This window comes from Bombina bombina, chromosome 5 (assembly GCF_027579735.1).
Source record: "Bombina bombina isolate aBomBom1 chromosome 5, aBomBom1.pri, whole genome shotgun sequence".
Taxonomy (NCBI): Eukaryota; Metazoa; Chordata; class Amphibia; order Anura; family Bombinatoridae; genus Bombina; species Bombina bombina.
Window position 1 is genome coordinate 562,625,313 of NC_069503.1, and position 23,431 is coordinate 562,648,743.

Below are 23,431 nucleotides of genomic sequence, written 5' to 3' on the forward strand. Positions count from 1 at the left end.
CCCAATTGCCCCCAAATATAAGTCTCTTATAGTTTTTTATTTAAAAAAAAAGCAATATTTTTTTTAATAAAAACAACTGCATGAAGCAGATTTTAGGGGTCAAAAGTGTTCGCAATGTAAAGGTACTTTTCAATGCCGTTTCGCTGCAATAGGTTCCCATGCCATGCCAGCCGCACTCCTAAGTCTGGTAATAGACAAGGAGGTGGTGTTGGTATTTTACTTTCCTCTCGTTGCACCTTTCAACAAATACAGACCTTCTCTTCCCTCACATTTTCTTAATTTGAAGCTCACATAATTCGCTTATACTCTCCCCTATCTATACGTGTTGCAGTCATATACCGCTCCTCAACTCAATTTGTAGATCACTTTGCTGCCTGGCTACCTTAATTTCCTTTCCTCATTCTTGGCAACTTCAACATCCCTCTCAACAATCCCACTGCCTCCTCTGCAAAACAACTTCTGCAACTCACTTCCTCTTTCGGGCTAGATCAGCAACAGCTTGCTAGCTCCCTTGAACCTCTCCTCTCTTCCATCCCCTCTTTTTCTTCCTGCCCTGACCAATCTATCTACCACTATAACTCCACCTTACATCAGTCCTTGACAATCTTGCCCTACCTACCATAGCTCAGAAATCACACTCTCATCCTTAACCCTGGCATACTCCTCTGACACAGTACCTACGCAGATGTTCCCGTACTGCTGGGCGACACTGGAGAAAATCTCAGAGTTCAGCTGACTTTCTTCACTACAAGTTCATCTTGAGCTCCTACTATACTGCCTTTAATCTTTATAAGCAACATTACTTCTCTACTCTCATCTCTACTCTTTCCACTAACCCAAAATGTGTGTTTTCCACGTTCAATACTCTTCTCTGCACACCCCCACCTCCTAATACAACTTCTTTCTCAGCTCAAGATTTTGCCACCCACTTCAATAACAAAATTGACTCCATCAGACATTAAATCATCTCTCAACATATTACCAATCTCCCACCCCTCAAAAGCTCACAATCAACCAAAACCCAAATAGCCATAAATTTAGCTCTTAGTCTTTAGCCCCTGTTACCAAGGGAGAAGTTTCGGCCCTTATACTGTCATCCCACCTCACTACCTGTCCCCTCGACCCCATCCCCTCACAGCTACTCCCCTCCCTCTCTTCTACCCTTACCCCTATACTCACACACATCTTCAACCTCTCCCTGATATATTTCCCTCATCTCTAAAATATGCACTGGTCACACCTATCCTTAAAAAACCTTCTCTCGATTCAACCTCCCCATCCAAATACCACCCTATTTCCTTACTCCCTCTTGCCTCAAAGCTCCTTGAAAAGCTAGTATATGCACGTCTATCCCATTTCCTTACACTAAACTCTCTCTTTGACTCACTGCAATCTGGATTTCATCCCCATCAGTCCACAGAGACAGGAATTGTTAAGGTTACCAATGACCTACTTAGAGTAAAATCCAAAGGCCTCTTCTCTCTGCTTATCTTCCTTGATCTGTCTGCAGCTTTTGATACTGTCAACCGCCCTTTTTTGCTCCAAACCCTCCAATCCTTCAGCATTTGACACAGATCTCTCGTGGTTCTCTTCCTATCTATCTAACCAAACCTTTAGTGTAGCCTTCTCTGGAGCATCCTCTGCCCCATTACCACTTTCTGTTGCAATATCTCAAGGCTCTGTCCTCGGTCCCCTTCTCTTTTCAATCTACATGTAATCATTAGGTTCCTTAATAAAGTCCCATGGGTTTCAATATCATTAGTATGCCAATGACACCCAAATCTACCTCTCTGCACCAGACCTATCTCCTTCCTTACTAACCCGTGTCACTAACTGTCTTTCTCATATCTCATCTTGGATGTCCTCTCACTAACTTTAGCTAAATCTCTCCAAAACTGAGCTCCTTATTTTTCCCCTTTCTTCCAAAATCTCCACCCCCTAATTTTCTATAACTGTTGATAACTCCATCATTACCCCTACCCCGCATGCCGGATGTCTTGGGGTCAACACTTGATTCAGACCTTTCTTTCACTCCTCACATTCAGTCCTTGGCTTATGCCTGCCACTTTCACCTTAAAATCATCTCTAAAATTAGACATATCCTTACACAACTAAGATTTGAATCCATTCTCTCATCCTTTCCCGCTTTGACTACTGCAAATTACTGCAACTCCTTCCTCTCTGGTCTCCCTAGCTGCTGCCTAGCTCCTTTACAATCCATAATGAATGCCTCTGCCAGGCTCATCTTCCTTACACGTCACTCTTCATCTGCTGCACCTCTCTGCCAGTCCCACACTGGCTTCCTCTTGCTTCAGGATTAAACACAAAATCCTGACTCTGACATACAAATACATAAATAGTTTCCCTCTACATTTCAAACCTTGTCTCCAGATACTCTCCCTCCCGTCCCCTTCGCTCTTTTTTACAATCTTCTACTCTCCTCCTCTCTTGTTACTTCCTCACATTCCCGTTCCCAGGACTTCTCCAGACTGGCTCCCATCTTGTGGAACTCCCTGCCTCGCTCCACAAGACTCTCTCTAGTTTAACAGCTTAAAGCGCTCCCTACAGACTCTACTATTCAGGGATGCATACAACCTACACTAACCTTTCCTAACTCTATTGCTTTCCCCTTGAACCCATTAGAATATAAGCCTATGAGCACAGCTGTTTGTAGATCACCTTCATATGAGCCGACTACAACAGTGCAACTCTTGGCAGGGCCCTCTACCCATTTGATCCCTATAATTGCTACCTTGTATACCGCCTATGTTTATAGTGCTGCGGAATCTGTTGGCACTCTACAAATACCTGCTAATAATAATAAATGGCATGAAAATGAGGCTCCCATTGGAGCCTATGGAAGAGCGCTCTCATGAGAGCAAAGCTTCCATGCAATTGCACCTAACTTGTAATACCAGTGCACACAAATACAAAAGTGATATATTGCACTCCCTTAATGTTTAGACCTGCTGTCAGTGTTGCATACTTAGCTCCTGCTACTGTGGTTTGGTCTGACAACCTTTCAGAACTTACATACAGAGAGAGGTGTACTCACAGGAACGAACAACTGGCTCAATACCATTGTTAGCCTGTTCAATGGCGATTTACCACCTGGGTGGAGATTTTTACCCAGTAATGCTTTTCACAGAGTAGAACTTTCCTGTAGTATATCAGTCTCATCCCCCCTATTACGGTCAGTCCAGCACTGAAATACCAGGCAATTCCTCTCTGAACAAGGAAAACAGCAACCCCAGATGATCGTTTCGCCCTTCATTGGGCCTCGTCCATGAGGTGTAGCCATAATTCATCTTAGCACACTGAGCAAGGAGTCCACATCTGGTTGCCCCTTTTTCCCATAGGGAGACTAAATACATACAAAGAGAAGTGCACTCACAGGAAGGAACAACTGGCTCAATACCATTGTTAGCCTGTTCTATGGCGATTTTCAGAACTTGTTTATGGGGAACCCACTTTTGATGAGATTTGGGATTGCATTAATGTCCTGAGAACAGTAAAAATGTTTTTTGTGGTGCAGTGGTAGAAATGATTTGCATTGATGCTGCTTTAGCAGACAAGCTTTGTGGATTAAATATTGATCTACTGATATGGTTTCTAAACACATATTGCTTTATCTTACTTTTTCTGTTTGGGCCTGAACTGTATGATATTATTGCCACAGTCACTTGCGGTAAGGAAGCCTTTCTGTTCCAAGATAAAAAATATAGTTTAGGTCTGCAGGGCGTTTTTGTTTCTTTTCACAATTTAAAACTCAGAATGGTTCCCCTTTGCCAAAAATGCTAGTTATTCCAAATTGTCCTGGAAGTCTAGCCCTTTTTGGTCTAAAAACAGACCAAGAAGTGTACCCTAGTCTTCAATTCCTCATGAAGGTGTGGCCCCACGGCAGATCAGCCTCTGGTAGTGGCAGACTGGGTTTCTTTCAGGAGGCTTGGGAGAGATCTACTAAGGATCCCTGGGTAGTGGAAATAATTTCTCAGAGGTATCAAATACGCTTCTGTTCAAGGCCTCCTTGAGAAATATATTTTTTCTTTCTTGTGTGAGTCAAGATCCTTTAAAAATCTTAAACTTTTTGGGCTTTTATCAAGGTCTTAAAACTCTGAATTTGACAGAATGGTGCTTGAACACTTAGGGAGAACACACGCTGAAATTTTGCCTGATCGACTATACAGCAATTTGATTGGTAGAAGGGTAACATGTGACACTACACACGGAAGCGGTCGATTTAAACTGCAGAGAGAACGCCAACAGCGGAATGCTGCAGATCCCGCAGTTGTATCACATAAACAAGGGAAAAAGTGGCAAGAAACCTTAATGGCCCCTAAAGGACACCAACTACAATAAGGTAAACGTACCATACACAGTTGTCTTGTACCGGGGGAATTAAAGGCTCCACATATCCCTTACCTAGAACACTGCAAAACTGCTTTAAGAGGAATGTTTGTAGCGACATTTTGAAATAAGAATCCCTTGAAAAGTACCACATTGTGGAAATTAATAAGTGACATTCAACTCTAAACCAATCTGAACATTTACTGTGGTTCATAGAGACTTACATTTATGCTGCTATTTGTTTAAGAGGTACTTTCTCTGAAGATTGATATTATATTTCCTTTGGACTGAGTTCGTCCTCTAGGGAGTTTTTTTAGAATTTTTAGAATTATTAGCATTTTATACCACGGGTGGTGAAAGTGTGATTGTGGTTGTTAAGACTGGATTATCTGCATAGAGGAAAGATATTACTGTATTGTCCTTAATAAATTAATTAATTTGTACTTACATTTCTGGCTGATGTTGCTTTTTAGCGCACTTTTTTGTTTATTATATGCATCTTCCCTTGGAGAGTTGCAGAGGCTTTCCTTTTTAAAGTTGCTTATACGTCAGGGTGTTGACAGGATACATACGCTGTTTTTCTTTTGCTTGAACACTTAGGGCCAGATTACAAGTTGAGTGTGTATTACAAGTTAAAAGTATAAAGTTTTCTCTTGCATGCTAACCGGACACATGCAAAAAGTCAAACTTATAATATCTCAATTGCGTTAACCGATTCCCCCATAGACTCCAATAGACTCGATCGATGCCGCACACTGAAATGCAAGGTACCCCTTTTATATTGGGATACCATTGCATTCCTATTGGCTGAAAAAATTCAAATCAGCCAATAGGATGAGAGCTGCTTAAATCCTATTGGCTGTTCAAATCAGCATGATCGCATGAAGAGGATCTTCCACGTTGGATGGCTCTGTGGTCGCCGGTCCTGTTCCACAGTATCCTCCGCTCTGCGCCGCCTTTGCTCCGGATGAAGATAGAAGAGGCCCCGCACTGGATGAAGATGTCGCCACTTGGAAGATCTTCACCGCCTGGAAGAAGACCTTCTCCACCGGATTTGGGGGTTAGATTTAGGGTTTTTTTGGGGTGTTTTTTTTCAGATTAGGGCTTTTTTTTTTTAGACTTAGGTTTTTTTATTTTGGGGGGTTGGTTGGGTGGGGGTTTTACTGTTAGGGGGGACTTTGTATTTATGAATGTAAAAGAACTGTTTAACTTAGGGCAATGTTAATTGTTAGGCTAGGGGGTGTTTTTATTTTGAGGTGGATTTTTTGATTTATAGGGCTATTAGATTAGATTTAATATTTATTATTTTTAATAATTTTGTTTATTATTTTTTGTAATCTTAGCGTTTTATTATTTTTCATAATTTTAGCGTTTTTTTGGTAATGTTAGATTTTTTTATTTTTTCGTAGTGTTAGGTTTTTTTTAATTTGTAATTTAGGTTTTTTATTTTTTGTTTATTTTATTTTCTTAAAATATTAATGTTAGGTTTATTTATAGTTTAATCTTCGTTTTTTTTTTATTTTACAGGTAAGTTTTTATTTATTTTAAAATAGTTATATTATAAATTTATTTTAAAGTTAGGGGATGTTAGGTTTAGGGGTTAATAGTTTAATTTAGAGATATGCAATTTGGGGGGCTGTCAGTTTAGAGGTTAATATGTTTAGTATTAGTGATGTGGGGGGCCGGCGGATTAGGGGTTAATAGGTTTATTATAGTAGTTGCGATGTGGGGGGCCTTTAGGGGGTTGATATATTTATTTAGTGTTAGCGATGTGGGTGGTGGATTAGGGGTTAATTAGGTATAATATAGTATTTGCGATGTGGGGGTGGCGGTTTAGGGGTTAATAGGTAGTTCATGGGTGTTAGTGTACTTTGTAAAATTTTAGTTATGAGTTTTGTGAAATATTTTTGTTTCGTAAAATCCTTAACTACTGGTCTCAGATAGCAGAATGGATCGCGGCGGTATAGACTATAACGCAAGCATTTTAGCTGGATCACACAACCTGTAATACAGGCGCTATGAAAATCCTGCACTCAGAAGCCATTTTTTGAGTGCGGAATGGAGAGTTGCGTAAAGGCTAAAACGCTTGCGGTATAGCTTTACCGCAGTGACTTATATTAAGGGAGACTTGCATATTCTGTGCGCAAAGATAAATTTTTCAGTGGTATAGCCGTACCGCACCATACCGCAAAACTTGTAATTTAGGTCACTGTTTGCCTAAAAGGGAGCATAGCATAAGAACACTGGAGGAGGCATAGGAACTTATATATTCAAGCATGTAAAAACATGCTAATCTCTACTTAGTTAAGTAGATAGCCAAATTAATACTTAAACAGATCAACAGAGCTTATGTAAAAGGAGTATATCGTAGATTCATAGGGGGAAGCAAAAGACATGTCCCTGTTACCACTATGGAAGATTTGTGACAGAATTTCCCATAAGGTGAAGAAAGCCCCTAACCATACCCCATATACATCACTCTGACGAAAAACTGTCCTCAACATAAACTGAAAGCTCCTCTCTCTGAAGAATCATATGCACATCTTAATTCTTCACCTTCCTACAGCAAAGACAAGACTGAGATACCTGTGAGGTGGAAGCCGTTATATTGAGCTCTTGGGATTTGGGAATCTTTGCCTCCTCCTAGTGGTAGGGAAGAAGTAATTCCAAGGAGTAATAGATCATGGACTCTGAAAGAAACATATGTAATCCAGGGAAGTAATAATTAACAGCTAGATTACGAGTTTTGCCTTATCCCCCTAACTTGCAAGTTATTGTCACCGCTCACTTCCCTACAGCGCTGGTATTACAGGTTTACAAAAACCTGGCGTTATCAGGCAATATTGCAGCGTAAAGCAAAATTGAGCTCCATATCGCACTCCAATAGCAGCGCTGCTGAAAGCTGCGGTGAGCTGGTTTTACGCGCTAGTGCACGATTTCCATAGACATCAATGGGGAGAGCTGGCTGAAAAAAAAGTCTAACACCTGCAAAATGCAGCGTAAAGCTCTGTAACGCAGCCCCATTGAATTCTATGGGGACACTAAATTTATGTTTACACCTAACACCCTAACATAAACCCCCGAGTCTAAACACCCCTAATCTTACACTTATTAACCCCTAATCTGCCACCCCGACATCTACATTATACTTTTTTAACCCCTAATCTGCTGCCCCAACATCGCCAACACCTACAGTATATTTATTGACCCCTAATCTCCTGCCCCCGATGTCGCCGCAACCCACCTACACTTATCAACCCCTAATCTGCTGCCCCCGACATCGCCAACACCTACATTATACTTATTAACCCCTAATCTGCCTCTCCCGACATTGCCGACACCTACATTATACTTATTAACCCCTAATCTGCTGCCCCAACATGGCCGACACCTACATTATATTTATTAACCCCTAATCTCCCACCCCCAATGTCGCCACAACCTACCTACACTAATAAACCCCTAATCTGTCGCCCCCAACATCACCGTCACTATACTAAATTTATTAACTCCTAAACCTAACCCTCACCCTAACACCTACTAACTTTAATGTAATTAAAATAAATCTAAATAAAACCTACTATTAATAACTAAATAATTCCTATTTAAAACTAAATGCTTACCTATAAAATAAAACCTAAGATAGCTACAATATAACTAGGCCATCTTAGGTTTTATCTTTATTTCACAGGCAAGTTTGTATTTATTTTAACTAGGTAGAATAGTTACCAAATAGTTATTAACCTAGCTAAAATAAATACAAATTTACCTGTAAAATAAAACCTAACCTGAATTACACTAACACCTAACCTTACATTACAATGAAATAAATTACATAAAATGAATACAATTAACTAAATTACAAAAAAAAAACAAATTACAAAAATAAAACCCCACTAAACTATACAAAATAAAAAAAAGAAATTATCAGATATTTAAACTAATTACACCTAATCTAATAGCCCTATCAAAATAAAAAAGCCCCCCCAAAATAAAAATAAAACCCTAGCCTAAACTAAACTACCAATAGCCCTTAAAAGGGCCTTTTGCTGGGCATTGCCCCAAAGAAATCAGCTTTTTTACCTGTAAAAAAAATACAAACAACCCCCAACAGTAAAACCCACCACCCACACAACCAAACCCCCAAATAAAATCCTACCTAAAAAAACCTAAGCTCCCCATTGCCCTGAAAAGGACATTTAGATGGGCATTGCCCTTAAAAGGGCATTTAGCTCTTTTTCCGCCCAAAAACCCTAACACTAACCCCCGAAGATCCACTTACAGTTTTTGAAGACCCGACATCCATCCTCAACGAAGCCAGCAGAAGTCCTCAATGAAGCGGAAGAAGTCTTCATCCAACCGGGCAGAAGTCTTCATCCAACTGGGCAGAAGTCTTCATCCAGACGGCATCTTCTATCTTCATCCATCCGGCGCAGATTGAGCTCGCATTCTGTTGGCTGATTGGAACAGCCAATAGAATGCAAGCTCAATCCTATTGGCTGATGGGATCAGCCAATAGGATTGAAGCTCAAATCTATTGGCTGATTGCATCAGTCAATAGGAATTTTTCACCTTTAATTCCGATTGGCTGATAGAATTCTATCAGCCAATCGGAATTCAAGGGACGCCATCTTGGATGACGTCACTTAAAGGAACCTTCATTCTGGAAGAGTTCCACTCTGGATGTCTTGAAGATGGACCTGCTTCGCGCCTAACACTAACCCCAGAAGATCCACTTACAGTTTTTGAAGACCCAACATCCATCCTCAACGAAGCCGGCAGAAGTCCTCAACAAAGCGGAAGAAGTCTTCATCCAACCGGGCAGAAGTCTTCATCCATACGGCATCTTATATCTTCATCCATCTGACGCGGAGCAGGTCCATCTTCAAGACATCCAGAGTGGAACTCTTCCAGAATGAAGGTTCCTTTCAGTGACGTCATCCAAGATGGAGTCCCTTGAATTCCGATTGGCTGATAGAATTCTATCAGCCAATCAGAATTAAAGGTGAAAAAATCCTATTGACTGATGCAATCAGCCAATAGGATTGAGCTTGCATTCTATTGGCTGTTCCAATCAGCCAACAGAATGCAAGCTCAATCCGCGCCGGATGGATGAAGATAGAAGATGCCGTCTGGATGAAGACTTCTGCCGGGTTGGATGAAGACTTCTTCCGCTTCATTGAGGACTTCTGCTGGCTTCGTTGAGGATGGATGTCGGGTCTTCAAAAACTGTAAGTGGATCTTCGGGGGTTAGTGTTAGGGTTTTTTAAGGGTTTATTGGGTGGGTTTTATTTTTAGATTAGGGCTTTTGGGCGGAAAAAGTACTAAATGCCCTTTTCAGGCAATGGGGAGCTTAGGTTTTTTTAGTTAGGATTTTATTTGGGGGGTTTGGTTGTGTGGGTGGTGGGTTTTACTGTTGGGGGGTTGTTTGTATTTTTTTTTTTTTTACAGGTAAAAGAGCTGATTTATTGGGGCAATGCCCCGCAAAAGGCCCATTTAAGGGCTATTGGTAGTTTAGTTTAGGCTAGGGTTTTTTTTATTTTGGGGGGCTTTTTTATTTTGATAGGGCTATTAGATTAGGTGTAATTAGTTAAATATGTGATCATTTCTTTTTTTATTTTGTGTTATTTAGTGGGGGTTTTTTGTAATTTAGTTAATTGTATTTAATTGTAAGGTTAGGTGTTAGTGTAACTCAGGTTAGGTTTTATTTTACAGGTAACTTTGTATTTATTTTAACTAGGTAGTTGGTAAATAATTAATAATTTACTAACTAGTCTACCTAGTCAAAATAAATACAAACTTGCCTGTGAAATAAAAATAAAACCTAAGATAGCTACAATGTAGCTATTAGTTATATTGTAGCTAGCTTAGGGTTTATTTTACAGGTAAGTATTTAGTTTTAAATAGGAATTATTTAGGTATTAATTGTAGCTTTTATTTAGATTTTTTTAAATTTCATTAAAGTTAGTGGGTGTTAGGGGTTAGGTTTAGGGGTTAATAAATTTAGTATAGTGGTGGCAACGGGGTCGAAAGATTAGGGGTTAATAAATGTAGGTAGGTGGCAGCGATGTTGGGCGGCAGATTAGGGGTTAATAATAGTAATGTAGGTTGCGGCGATGTTAGGGACAGCAGATTAGGGGTTAATAATATTTAACTAGTGTTTGCGATGCAGGAGTACGGCGGTTTAGGGGTTAATATGTTTATTATAGTGGGGGCGATGTCGGGAGCGACAGATTAGGGGTTAATAATTTTATTTTAGTATTTGCGATGCGAGCGGGCCTCGGTTTAGGGGTTAATAGGTAGTTTATGGGTGTTAATGTACTTTTTAGCACTTTAGTTATGAGTTTTATGTTACGTCGTTGTAGCATAAAACCCATAACTACTGACTTTCAGTTTACGGTATGGATCTTTACGGTATTGGCTCATAATACCGGCGCTATTGAAGTCCCATTGAAAAAGGACTTTTTGAAAGCTGCGGTAGTTACGTTGCATTACGGCCAAAAAAAGTGTGCGGTGCAGCTAAACCTGCAAGACTTAATACCAGCGGTAGTGCTTTTTCACTCATGTGTGTGTGTGTGTGTGTGTGTGTGTGTGTGTGTGTATGTATGTATGTATGTATGTATGTATGTATGTATGTATGTATGTATGTATGTATGTATGTATGTATATATATATATATATATATATATATATATATATATACACACACACTGTATATACACACTGTATATACACATATACACACAGTATATATACACACTCTAGTGTCAAACAGTTATGGAAAAAACACAAACCAGCAGTGTTAAGCACTCAAGTGGCTGAATAAATCATTTTAATGTACAAATTAACAAGTAAAATGGTTTATTATGGAGCATAGTTTAGAAGTTTCAACACTTTGTTGATACATATGATTAATTTGTATAGTACCACTGTATTTCATAGCACTGAATATCTGTGCAAGATTGTATGAAATATGTAAAAGTTTTTCATAGCAATACAGATATAAAAAAACTTGGTTTTACAGATTTAAAAAATATACACCCTAAAATACAGATATTAAAAAATTAACTACTATAGATTAGACATGTGCAACGCTAAAAATTTAATTTAGTTTTGTTTTCATTAGTTAATCAAATAATTTTCTTTCGGCAAATTAGTTTAGTTAAGTTTAAAAATAAAAATTGTTTCGGGAAATTAGTTATGTTAAGTTAGATCGTTTTTTTGGATCCATTCTTTATTCATATGCATTATTCTATTCTGAAGTTTAGAATAGAATAATGGATATGAATAAAGAATGGATCCGAAAAAATGAAAAGATCCAAAAATACGATTTAACTTAACATAAATAATATGCCGCCGATTGCTAAAACCGCCACCCACATCGCCAACACTAACTAAACCTATTAACCCCTAAACCGCAGTTCACCGACACTAACTAAACCTATTAACCCCTAAACCGTAGTTCTCTGACATCGCCGACACTAACTAAACTTATTAACCCCTAAACCGCAGTTCCCCGACATCCCTGACACTAACTAAACCTATTAACCTCTAAACCGCAGTTCCCAACATTGCTGACACTATTTAAACCTATTAGCCCCTAAACTGCTGTACACCCACATCGCCAACAATAACTAAACCTATTAACCCCTAAACTGCCACCACCCACATCGCAACAACCTAAATTAAACTATATTAACCCCTAAACCTAACACCCCCTAACTTTAACATCATTAAAATAGACCTAAATTAAAGTTACAATTATTAACTAACTACCGGCTAGATTACGAGTTTTGCGGTAAGAGGGGTGCGGTGCTAAAATAAAATCCTAACTAAAAAAACCTAAGCTCCCTATTCCCGTGAAAAGGGGAATTGGATGGGCATTGCCCTTAAAAGGGCATTTAGCTCTATTGTTGCCAAAACCCTAATCTAAAACTAAAACCCACCTAATAAACCCTTAAAAAAAACTAACATTAACCCCTGAAGATCCACTTACAGTTTTGAAGAGCCGACATCCATTCTCAACGAAGCCGGGAGACGTCCTCATTGAAGCGGCAAGAAGTCCTCAACGAAGCCGGGAGAAGTGGTCCTCCAGACGGGCAGAAGTCTTCATCCAGATAGCAGCTTCTATCTTCATCCATCCGGCACAGAGCGGGTCCATCTTCAAGACATCCAGCGATTCAAATCAGCCAATAGGAATGAGAGCTGCTTAAATCCTATTGGCTGATTTGAACAGCCAGTAGGATTTAAGCAGCTTTCATTCCTATTGGCTTATTTGAATCAGCCAATAGGAACGGTACCCCAATATAAAAGGGGTACCCTGAATTGAATCCTCAGTGTACTGCGGACTAATTGCATGAAGAGGACCTCCACGTCAGACCGATGGACCTCCGCCTCCGCGCATCCACCGACCACTCTGCCTCCGCAGGGATGAAGAAGATAGAAGATGCCAGTCCCGTGATGGATGATGGAGCCGCCTGGATGAAGATGCTTCGCCGCTGGGCTGAAGATCTTTCGCCAGACCTTAGCAACTGTGAGTACCGATTTTGGGGTTAGTGTTAAGTATTTTTTTTTTATATATTTTTTTTTTTAAGGTTAGGGCTTTTTTTATTTTAATGGGCCAAAAAAGAGCTGAATGCCCTTTTAAGGGCAAAAAAAGAGCTGAATGCACTTTTAAGGGCAATTCCCATACGAATTCCATTTTCAGGGCAATGGGTAACTTAGTTTTTTTTTAGTTAGTTTTTTTTTTTTTTTTGTGGGTTTGGGGGGTGGGGGGGGTAATGTTAGGGGGGGTTTGTTTTTATTTTTTTGCAAAAGAGCTGTTAACTTTAGGGCAATGTCCTACAAAAGGACCTTTTAAGGGCCCTTGGTAGTTTAATATAGATAAGGTTTTTTTTATTTTGGGGTGTTTTTTTTTTTTAAAACAGGGTATTAGAATAGGAATAATTTTTATTGTATTGGATAATTTTGTTTTATTTTTGTAATGGTAGTTTTTGAATTTTTCGTAATTTTAGTGTTTATTATTTTTTGTAATTGTAGTTTAATTTTATTTTTTGTAAAGTTAGGTTTTTTTATTTTTAGTAATGTTAGGTTTTATTAGTTTAAACTTAGGTCTTATTTTTATTTCACAGGTAAGTTTTCATTTATTTTAACTAGGTAGTTAGTAAATAGTTATATTGTAGCAGGCTTAGGTTTTATTTTTATTTCACAGGTAAGTTTGTATTTATTTTTAAATAGGTAGTTAATTAATAATTGTAACTTTAATTTCTATTAAATCTATTTTAATTATGTTAAAGTTAGGGGGTGTTAGGTTTAGGGGTTAATATAGTTTAATTTAGGTTGTTGTGATGTGGGGGCGGCGGTTTAGGGGTTAATAGGTTTATTTAGTGTTGGCAATGTGGGTGTACGGTGATTTAGGGGTTTATAGGTTTATTTAGTGTTTTAGTTAGTGTTGGCGATGTGGGTGTACGGTGGTTTGAGGGTTAATAGGTTTAGTTAGTGTCGGCGATGTCAAGGAACGGTGGTTTAGGGGTTAATACGTTTAGTTAGTGTTGGCAATGTTTGGGAACTGTGGTTTAGAGGTTAATAGGTTTAGTTAGTATCGGCGATGTCGGGGAACTGCGGTTTAGGGGTAAATAGGTTTAGTTAGTATCGGCGATGTCGGGGAACTGCGGTTTAGGGGTAAATAGGTTTAGTTAGTATCGGCGATGTCGGGGAACTGCGGTTTAGGGGTATATAGGTTTAGTTAGTATCGGCGATGTCGGGGAACTGCGGTTTAGGGGTTAATAGGTTTAGTTAGTGTCGGCAATGTTGGGGAACTGCGGTTTAGGGGTTAATAGCTTTAGTTAGTGTTGGAGATGTCGGTGAACTGCGGTTTAGGGATTAATAGGGTTGGTTAGTGTTGGCGATGTCGGTTTACGGGTTAATAGCTTTATTTAGTGATTTAGTTAGTGTTGGCAATGTCGGAACTGTGGTTTAGATTAGAACAATGAAAAATTCCGAATATGAATAAAGAATTAATCCAAAAATTCGGAAACGGATTTATTAATTTTCAGAATTTTTCTGGATTTTAGTTATGGTGCCGATTCGGGAATTCGGATTCATTCTAAGCAATTCCAAATAACAGAGCAGCCCTACTCTGAAAGATGTGATGTTCTTTTATCCATAGATGTCCTGAAACAAAACTAAAGAGCTTCTTAGAAATGATTCTCCTCTCTGAACATATTAACAGAGCAGGAAAACCATTACCTTAAAACAATTAAGAATAATCATAAGTAGAGCAAATGTCTAATTTCCTGTTTATATAAATAAATCCCATGAATATTATAGAATGCCTTTGTCAACATCCTCCTGTACAATATGCAAGTTGAGTGTGTGTTTAAATGTGCTCTTTCTAATCAAGATATATCTAGGTGGCACGATTAGTTATACTTTGGGCTATTAGAACTAACACACACTGTTGTAACAGCAGGTTTCCTTAACTGCTCAGATCACCTTCTAAAATTCTTATCTTAGAGTTAACAGTGAGGCTTGTAGAGAATGGTCTTGAATTCCAAGCTAAAAAAATAACATAATAATAATACAATACATACACTTATCCTAACCGGAAACTCCAAAGAGAAACTAAACTTACAATACATAAAACAACTAGAATATGTATAAACAGCTAAACATGTAAAAAAAAATATGTAATAAAAACACATTTTGGTGCATTTTCTCATTTTAGACAAGACAGTCTTTTGAAAAGATGTTAAAAACAGATGTTAAATGGGAATTTCTTGATGGTCTTAATGTAGTTTCCACTGTAAGATGCATTTTGTGCATACCTTGATAAGCTTTGATTTAGCTGCCATCAGTACTCCTAAAACAGCTTTCACCTCTGGAGTCTTTAACTGGTCTAGCAAATAGTTAAATTTAGACAATCGTTTCTTCCAGTGATCAAGTTCTGCTCTTGGACCAAGATCATCAGCTTCTTTCCTCAGTTGGTTGCTTTCTGCCAGAACCTGCAATCACAAAACATGAATATTAAATTAGGAAATATACTCCCATTACTAAAGTGGATCCTTACAATACTTTTAAATATAACCATAATATTCTAATGACCAAAAAATTGACAATATTCCTGTAAAAAAACCTCATGGTTTTACAAAGGGTGTGTCTTAATTTGCCTTTTAGAAAATATATCTCGGAGAAATATAAATATATAGTCATAGAATTATTTTTTATTTCCAGAGAAAATATAAACAAGCTTCACCAAGAAGCAAATCAAACCTATCTTCTGCTGATGGGAGTTAGTAAACTTGAAACAGCTGTCCAGAATTAGTTTGTTTATCCCATAAAGAGGAGTTGCTGTGGTTGATCACAGTATTGGAAGCAAAAATCTTAAGATATTGTATATCTAATTTGCATATCTTACCCAGAGTTTTCTGGTAAATTGGTAACAATGTGTACAGAATGCTTCTAGGGAAGAGCAAGCAGTGATACTTGCCTAGATTTTACTTTTATGAAATGGAGGATTTTATTCTCATGCTTTTATCTTCGCCATAACTCAAATTAATAAACTTTTTTTTCTCTGGAAATCAGCAAATCAGTAAATAAACAGCTGTCTAGAAGTTGTTTGTTTATTGTTGCACCTACCCACAAAGGAGAAATGCTGTGGTTGAACACAGTACTGGAAGCAAAAAGCATACAATATTGTGTAATTGGTAATAATGTATATAGAGTGCTTTTGGGGAAATATAAAATACTTGCCCTTAATTTGTTAATTTTCTATACAATAATCTGCCCAATTCCAACCTTGCTGAGGCACCTCCAGATCATCACTGATCTTCCACCAAATTTCACAGTAGGTGAGAGCCCTATAAGCCACAGTGTCTCGGCCCCACTGTGAAATTTGTTGGAGAATCTGTGATGATCTGGGGTTTGCTTCAGCAAAGCTGGAATTGGGCAGATAGTTACATTTTTGTGAAGGACACATGAATCAATTCACGTAAGAGGTTATCCTGGAAGAAAACTTGCTTCCTTCTGCACTGACAATGTTTCCCAACTCTGAAGATTGTTTTTTTTTCCAGTTGGACAATGCTCTAATCACCAGTCCTGCTTCCCATTGAAAACCTCTGGAATTTGATCAAGAGGAAGACAGATGTTCACAATCCATCAAACAAAGCCGAGCTGCTTGAATGTTTGCACCAGGAGTTGCATAAAGTTACCGAACAGCCATGTGAAAGGCTGGTGGAGAGCATGTGATTGACTCATGAAAGCTGTGATTGAAAATCAGGGTTAATCCACCAAATATTGATTTCTGAACTCTTGCTAAGGTAAAACATTAGTATTGTGTTTAAAAATGAATATGATCTTGTTTTCTTTGCATTATCTGAGGTCTGAAAACACTACATCTTTTTTGTTATTTTGACCAGTTGTCATTTTCTGCAAATAAATGCTCTAAATGAAAATATTTTTATTTGGAATTTGGGAGAAATTTGGTCAGTTGTTTATAGAATAAAACAAAAATGTTTATTTTACCCAAACATATACCTATAAATAGTAAAATTGGAAAAACTGATAATTTTGCAGTGGTCTATTAATTTTTTAAAGATTTGTATGTGTGTGTATGTATGTATATATATATATATATATATATATATATATATATATATATATATATATATATATATATATATATCCAGAAATATCCTTTTAATAAAGTAGTGATGTTTCGGGGTTGCCCCCGTCCTCAGACAATATTTACAGTACAATAACCAACTTACTCCTTATATTGGAACCCAACTCCCACTTGTGCAACTGTCTGCGGCGTTCCGGAAGTCCAGCAACTGCGTGGTGTACACCTATGTCATCGGTTGCTATGGCAATCGGATGCCGATCGGCAGTTCTGTGCTCAAAATAAACATAATTAAAAACAACCACCGCTAGCATGCAGGCAGCATTAAGAGGCATATAAAAGAAAACTCACATGTTATACACAGTACACTTCTTTTGCATGGGAAAATATAAGTAAATACTGGTGACGGTTACGCAATATATGGGGTCAACTATGGTAATGATTCAGCAACCTGGGGGATACATTATTTCCTGACTATGGTGCCAAAAAAATAATAAACAAAGTGCCTAATATGTTACCATTTATACCTATTCTGGCAGTGGCCCATTTTAGGCCGGCATATAATCAGCATTTTCGCTGCCTATGGTGTACTACCTGTGGGGGCCTTACAACTGGAAGGGAATTTAGCCATCCCTACAGGAATAAGAGATTCACTATCAAACATAGAGTGACATGCACAACCAAATACATAGTGTATCTCCTACACTGTGTATGCAGTTTATTTTATGTAGGAAAAACAGTAGACGACCTACGCACCAGAATGGCATACCACAGGTTGGCCATAAGGATGGCCATTGACCGAGGAACTTCTGACCAGCCGGTAGCCAGGCACTTTGCCTTGGCGAAACACAATGTCTCTGACTTGAAGTATATTATTATTGATCATGTCCCCCCGCTTCCCGGGGGGGGGGGTCAGAGCCAAAATATTACTTCAGCATGAGTCCAGGTGGATTTATGACCTGGGGACCATGACCCCCCAGGGTTTGAACGTCCACTTAGACTGGCACTGCTATTTGTGAGATGCCCCTCTATAATAAGGTGTCCTGTATATGGTATAGATTATCGAGATCCCCTTTTCATATTTAGTTTTCAGCTTCTAGCTGTTATGCAGTTAACCCCTATACACTCTATCCCTGCGTATAATCATCTGGACATAACATGGCAGTATTTACTGTGTTCTGTCGTAACTGATTATATGCCGGCCCAAAATGGGCCACTGCCAGAATAGGTATAAATGGTAACATATTAGGCACTTTGTTTATTATTTTTTCGGCACCATAGTCAGGAAATAATGTATCCCCCAGGTTGCTGAATCATTACCATATATTGCATAACCGTCACCAGTATTTACTTATATGTTCCCATGCAAAAGAAGTGTACTGTGTATAACATGTGAGTTGTCTTTTATATGCCTCTTAATGCTGCCTGCATGCTAGCGGTGGTTGTTTTTAATTATGTTTTACTTTGAGCACAGAACTGCCAAACGGCATCCGGTTGCCATAGCAACCAATGGCGTAGGTGTACACCCCGCGGTCACGGGACATCCGGAACGCCGCCGACAGTTACACAAGTGGGAGTTGGGTTCCAATATAAGGAGTAAGTTGGTTATTGTACTGTAAATATTGTCTTAGGACGGGAGCAACCCCGAAATGTCACTACTTTATTAAAAGGATATTATTCAAGACCCTGTGAGTGCTTTCTGATTTCTGTATTTATGCATTTACTTTGAATTGCAACCCAAGCAAGTTATATGGATACGTGTCACTGTGAGTGCTACACTACTTTGGATAATTATATATATATATATATATATATATATATATATATATATATATATATATATATATATATATATATATATATATATATATATATATATATATATATATATATATATATATTGAGAAAGGGGCAGGAACCCCGAAACGTTGCTCTGTAATAAAGAGTTGCTTTCCATTTGAGTTCTCCTTGAATGTATATATTTATACAAAACATGGAAGGGGACTGCACTCTCATACCGGACCTGGTACACATCCCATGACCCTACAACATGCTCAGCCCTGGGTGCTCACCGGCACTCACAGGAAGCTATGCTGTCCCCAGAGTCACAGGCAGTTAACCCCAGACAGGTCTGGGTGCAAGAACCATAGGGAAAATTACGAAACAAATTAATACATACCACATAACACACAGAGAAAGTCCAGCAGTCACTTACAAGCTCTCAGCTAAGATTTAAAAGCAAAAATGGAAAGGTTAGTTACCACATCTGGCCAAATGGGACAAGCCCAGGTACCACGTCAAGGTCCTTTCCAATACCTGGGACCCTTAAACAGCCACACAATGCACAGGGTGGGGTACACAGGCTTATGTAATCACCATAGACATATATAAAACACGGAAGGGGACTGCACTCTCTGAGGTTAACTGCCTGTGACTCTGGGGACAGCACAGCTTCCTGTGAGTGCCGGTGAGCACCCAGGGCTGAGCATGTTGTAGGGTCATGGGATGTGTACCCAGTCCGGTATGAGAATGCAGTCCCCTTCCGTGTTTTATATATGTCTATGGTGATTACATAAGCCTGTGTACCCTTCCCTTGTTCCCAGTTTGTTTGGATTTGAGAGCTTGCATTGTGTGGCTGTTTTAGGGTCCCAGGTATTGGAAAGGACCTTGACGTGGTACCTGGGCTTGTCCCATTTGGCCAGATGCGGTAACTAACCTTTCCATTTTTGCTTTTAAATCTTAGCTTGAGAGCTTGTAAGTGAGTGCTGGACTTTCTCTGTGTTTTGTATTAATTTGTTTTGTAATTTTCCCTATGGTTCTTACACCCAGACCTGTCTGGGCTTAACTGCCTGTGACTCTGGGGACAGCACAGCTTCCTGTGAGTGCCGGTGAGCACCTAGGGCTGAGCATGCTGTAGGGTCATGGGATGTGTACCGGTCCGGTATGAGAGTGCAGTCCCCTTCCATCTTTTGTACATGTCTAGGGTGATTATACATGTACATGAACTGCCTGACTCACTGCTGCAAATACAACCAATGTAACAAGCTCCCCCAACCTTATGTCTCTGCACCCTAAACCTATAGACTGTGAGCTCTCCGGAGCAGGGCCCTCTTCCTCCTGTGCTAGATTTGTTTAGTCTTGTTATGTTTTGTATTGTATCACAAATCTTTTTCATTGTATACCCCTATCATTGTACCCAGCGCTACGTAATTTGGTGGCACCATACAAATAAATAATAATAATAATAATAATAATAATTACATAAGCCTGTGCACCCTTCCCTTGTTCCCAGTTTGTTTGGATTTGAGAGCTTGCATTGTGTGGCTGTTTTAGGGTCCCAGGTATTGGAAAGGACCTTGACGTGGTACCTGGGCTTGTCCTATTTGGCCAGATGGGGTAACTAATTTTTCCATTTTTGCTTTTAAATCTTAGCTGAGAGCTTGTAAGTGAGTGCTGGACTTTCTCTGTGTGTTGTGTGTGTGTGTATATATATATATATATATATATATATATATATATATATATATATATATATATATATATACACACATACATACAGTATCCCCTCACATTTTTGTAAATATTTTATTATACCTATTATACCTTTTCATGTGACAACACTGAAGTAATGACACTTTGCTACAATGTAAAGTAGTGAGTGTACAGTCTGTATAACAGTGCTAATTTGCTGTCCCTTCAAAATAACTCGACACACAGTCATTAATGTCTAAACCGTTGGCAACAAAAGTGAGTACTACCCTGAGTGGAAATGTCCAAAATGAGCCCACAGTGTCAATATTTTGTGTGGCCTCCATTATTTTCCAGCACTGCCTAAACCGTCTTGGGCATGGAGTTCACCAGAGCTTCATAGGTTGCCACTCCTCCATGATGACATCACCTTGCGCTTCTCCACCTTCTCTTTGAGGATGCCCCATAGATGCTCAATAGGGTTTAGGTCTGGAGACATGCTTGGCCAGTCTATTACCTTTAACCTCAGCTTCTTTAGCAAGGCAATGGTCATCTTGGAGGTGTGTTTGGGGTCTTTATCATGTTGGAATACTGTCCTGCGGCTCAGTCTCCGAAGGGAGGGGATCATGCTCTGCTTCAGTATGTCACAGTACATGTTGGCATTCATGGTTCCCTCAATGAACTGTAGCTCCCCAGTGCTGGCAGCACTCATGCAGGCCCAGACCATGACACTCCCACCACCATTCTTGACTTTAGGAAAGACACACTTGTCTTTGTACTCCTCACCTGGTTGCCGCCACACATGCTTGACACCATCTGAACCAAATAAGTTTATCTTGGTCTCATCGGACCACAGGACATGGTTCCAGTAATCCATGTCCTTAGTCTGCTTTTCATCAGCAAACTGTTTGCAGGCTTTCTTGTGCATCATCTTTAGAAGAGGCTTTCTTCTGAGATGACAGCCAAGCAGACTAATTCGATGCAGTGTGTGGCGTATGGTCTGAGCACTGACAGGCTGAACCTGCCACCCCTTCAACCTCTGCAGCAATGCTGTCAGCACTCTTACGTCTATTTCCCTAAGACAACCTTTGGATATGATGCTGAGCATGTGCACTCAACTTCTTTGGTTGGCCATGGCGAGGCCTGTTCTGAGTGGAACCTGTCCTGTGAAACCTCTGTATGGTCTTGCCCACCATGCTGCAGCTCAGTTTCAGGGTCTTGGCAATCTTCTTATAGCCTAGGCCATCTTTATGTAGAGCAACAATTCTTTTTTTCAGATCGTCAGAGAGTTCTTTGCCATGAGGTGCCATGTTGAACTTCCAGTGACCAGTATGAGAGAGTGTGAGAGTGATAACACCAAATTTAACACACCTGCTCCCCATTCACACCTGAGACCTTGTAACACTAACAAGTCACATGACATTGGGGAGGGAAAATAGCTAATTGGGCCCAATTTGGACATTTCCACTCAGGGTAGTACTCACTTTTGTTGCCAACAGTTTAGACATTATTGGCTGTATGTGAGAGTTATTTTGAAGGGACAGCAAATTTACACTGTTATACAGGCTGTACACTCAATACTTTGCATTGTAGCAAAGTGTAATTTTATCAGTGTTGTCACATGAAAAGATATAATAAAATATTTACAATAATGTGAGGGGTGTACTCACTTTTGTGGGATACTGTATGTATATATATATATATATATATATATATATATAATATACACACACACACATATATTTTATCAGTGTTGTCACATGAAAAGATATAATAAAATATTTACAATAATGTGAGGGGTGTACTCACTTTTGTGGGATACTGTGTATATATATATATATATATATATATATATATATATATATATATAGAAATGTGTAATTAGGTTTAGTAGTTTTTGAGATATTTGAGATTAAAAAAACAGGAGTATGAGTTGAATGCCATAGACTTAACAATAGAGATTTGGACAAGTTTATCTAAGAATCACCGGCATGGATTTGTTTGAAACTTGGAATTTAAATATATAGTGGTGTATGTGATTCGTAGTTTTTGAGATATTTTAAGTTATTTTACACTAAAATCCAAGATGACGCCATAAGCACATCTGAGGGATTAGTGCAGGGCTTGATGTTTTCCTCTTAACAGAAGCTGTTATAGTAAGATTAATCCCTTGGTGACCGAGGACATGTCAGGCACGTCCTCTGGAGTTTCAAGCACTGCTTTCGGGGTATTGCAGCGATGCCTCGAAGTTGAGGCATCATGCAATACCCTTTTTTAGGCAACCAATGCAGAGGGGGCCACTCTGTAGCCCCCTCTACATCGGCCAGCGATAGTGACGATAATTAGTGGCATGGGAGGGATGCGAGGGAGGAGTTCCGGTTCTGGGAGTGCCGGCAGAGAGATCTTGACGTGGTACCTGGGCTTGTCCCATTTGGCCAGATGTGGTAACTAACTCTTCCATTTTTACTTTTTACCTTAGTTGTGAGCTTGAAACTGAGTGCTGGGCTTTTTCTGTGTGTTATATTTATTTGTTTTGTTTTGTAATTTTCCCTTTTGGGACCTGCACCCAGACCTGTCTGGGGTTAACTGCCTTTGACTCTGTGGACAGTGCAGCTTCCTGAGAGTGCTATTGTGCACCCAGGGCTGTGCATGTTACAGGGTTATGGGATGTGTACCCAGTCCGGCCTGAGAGTGCTTTCCCCTTCCATGTTTTGTATATGTCTGGGGAGATTACATAAGCCTGTGCACCCTTCATTTTTTCCCAGTTTGCTGGATTGTGAGCCTGCATTGTGTGGCTGTTTAGGGACCCAGGTTTTTGGAAGAGACCTTGACGTGGTACCTGGGCTTGTTCCATTTGGCCAGATGCGGTAACTAACTCTTGCATTTTTACCTTAGTTGTGAGCTTGTAAGTGAGTGCTGGACTTGCTCTGTGTGATATATATATATATATATATATATATATATATATATATATGTGTGTGTGTGTGTGTGTGTGTG

At 39.2% G+C, this 23,431-nt stretch overlaps 1 protein-coding gene across 1 annotated transcript in view; it reads right to left on the reverse strand.

The window, feature by feature from the left end:
- The window catches only part of DNAH5 (dynein axonemal heavy chain 5), a 1,563,391-nt gene that overhangs the window by 1,008,849 nt on the left and 531,111 nt on the right, over window positions 1-23,431 (reverse strand). The window contains 1 exon segment of the mRNA XM_053715797.1: window positions 15,174-15,350. Coding sequence (XP_053571772.1) covers window positions 15,174-15,350 — 177 coding nt within the window.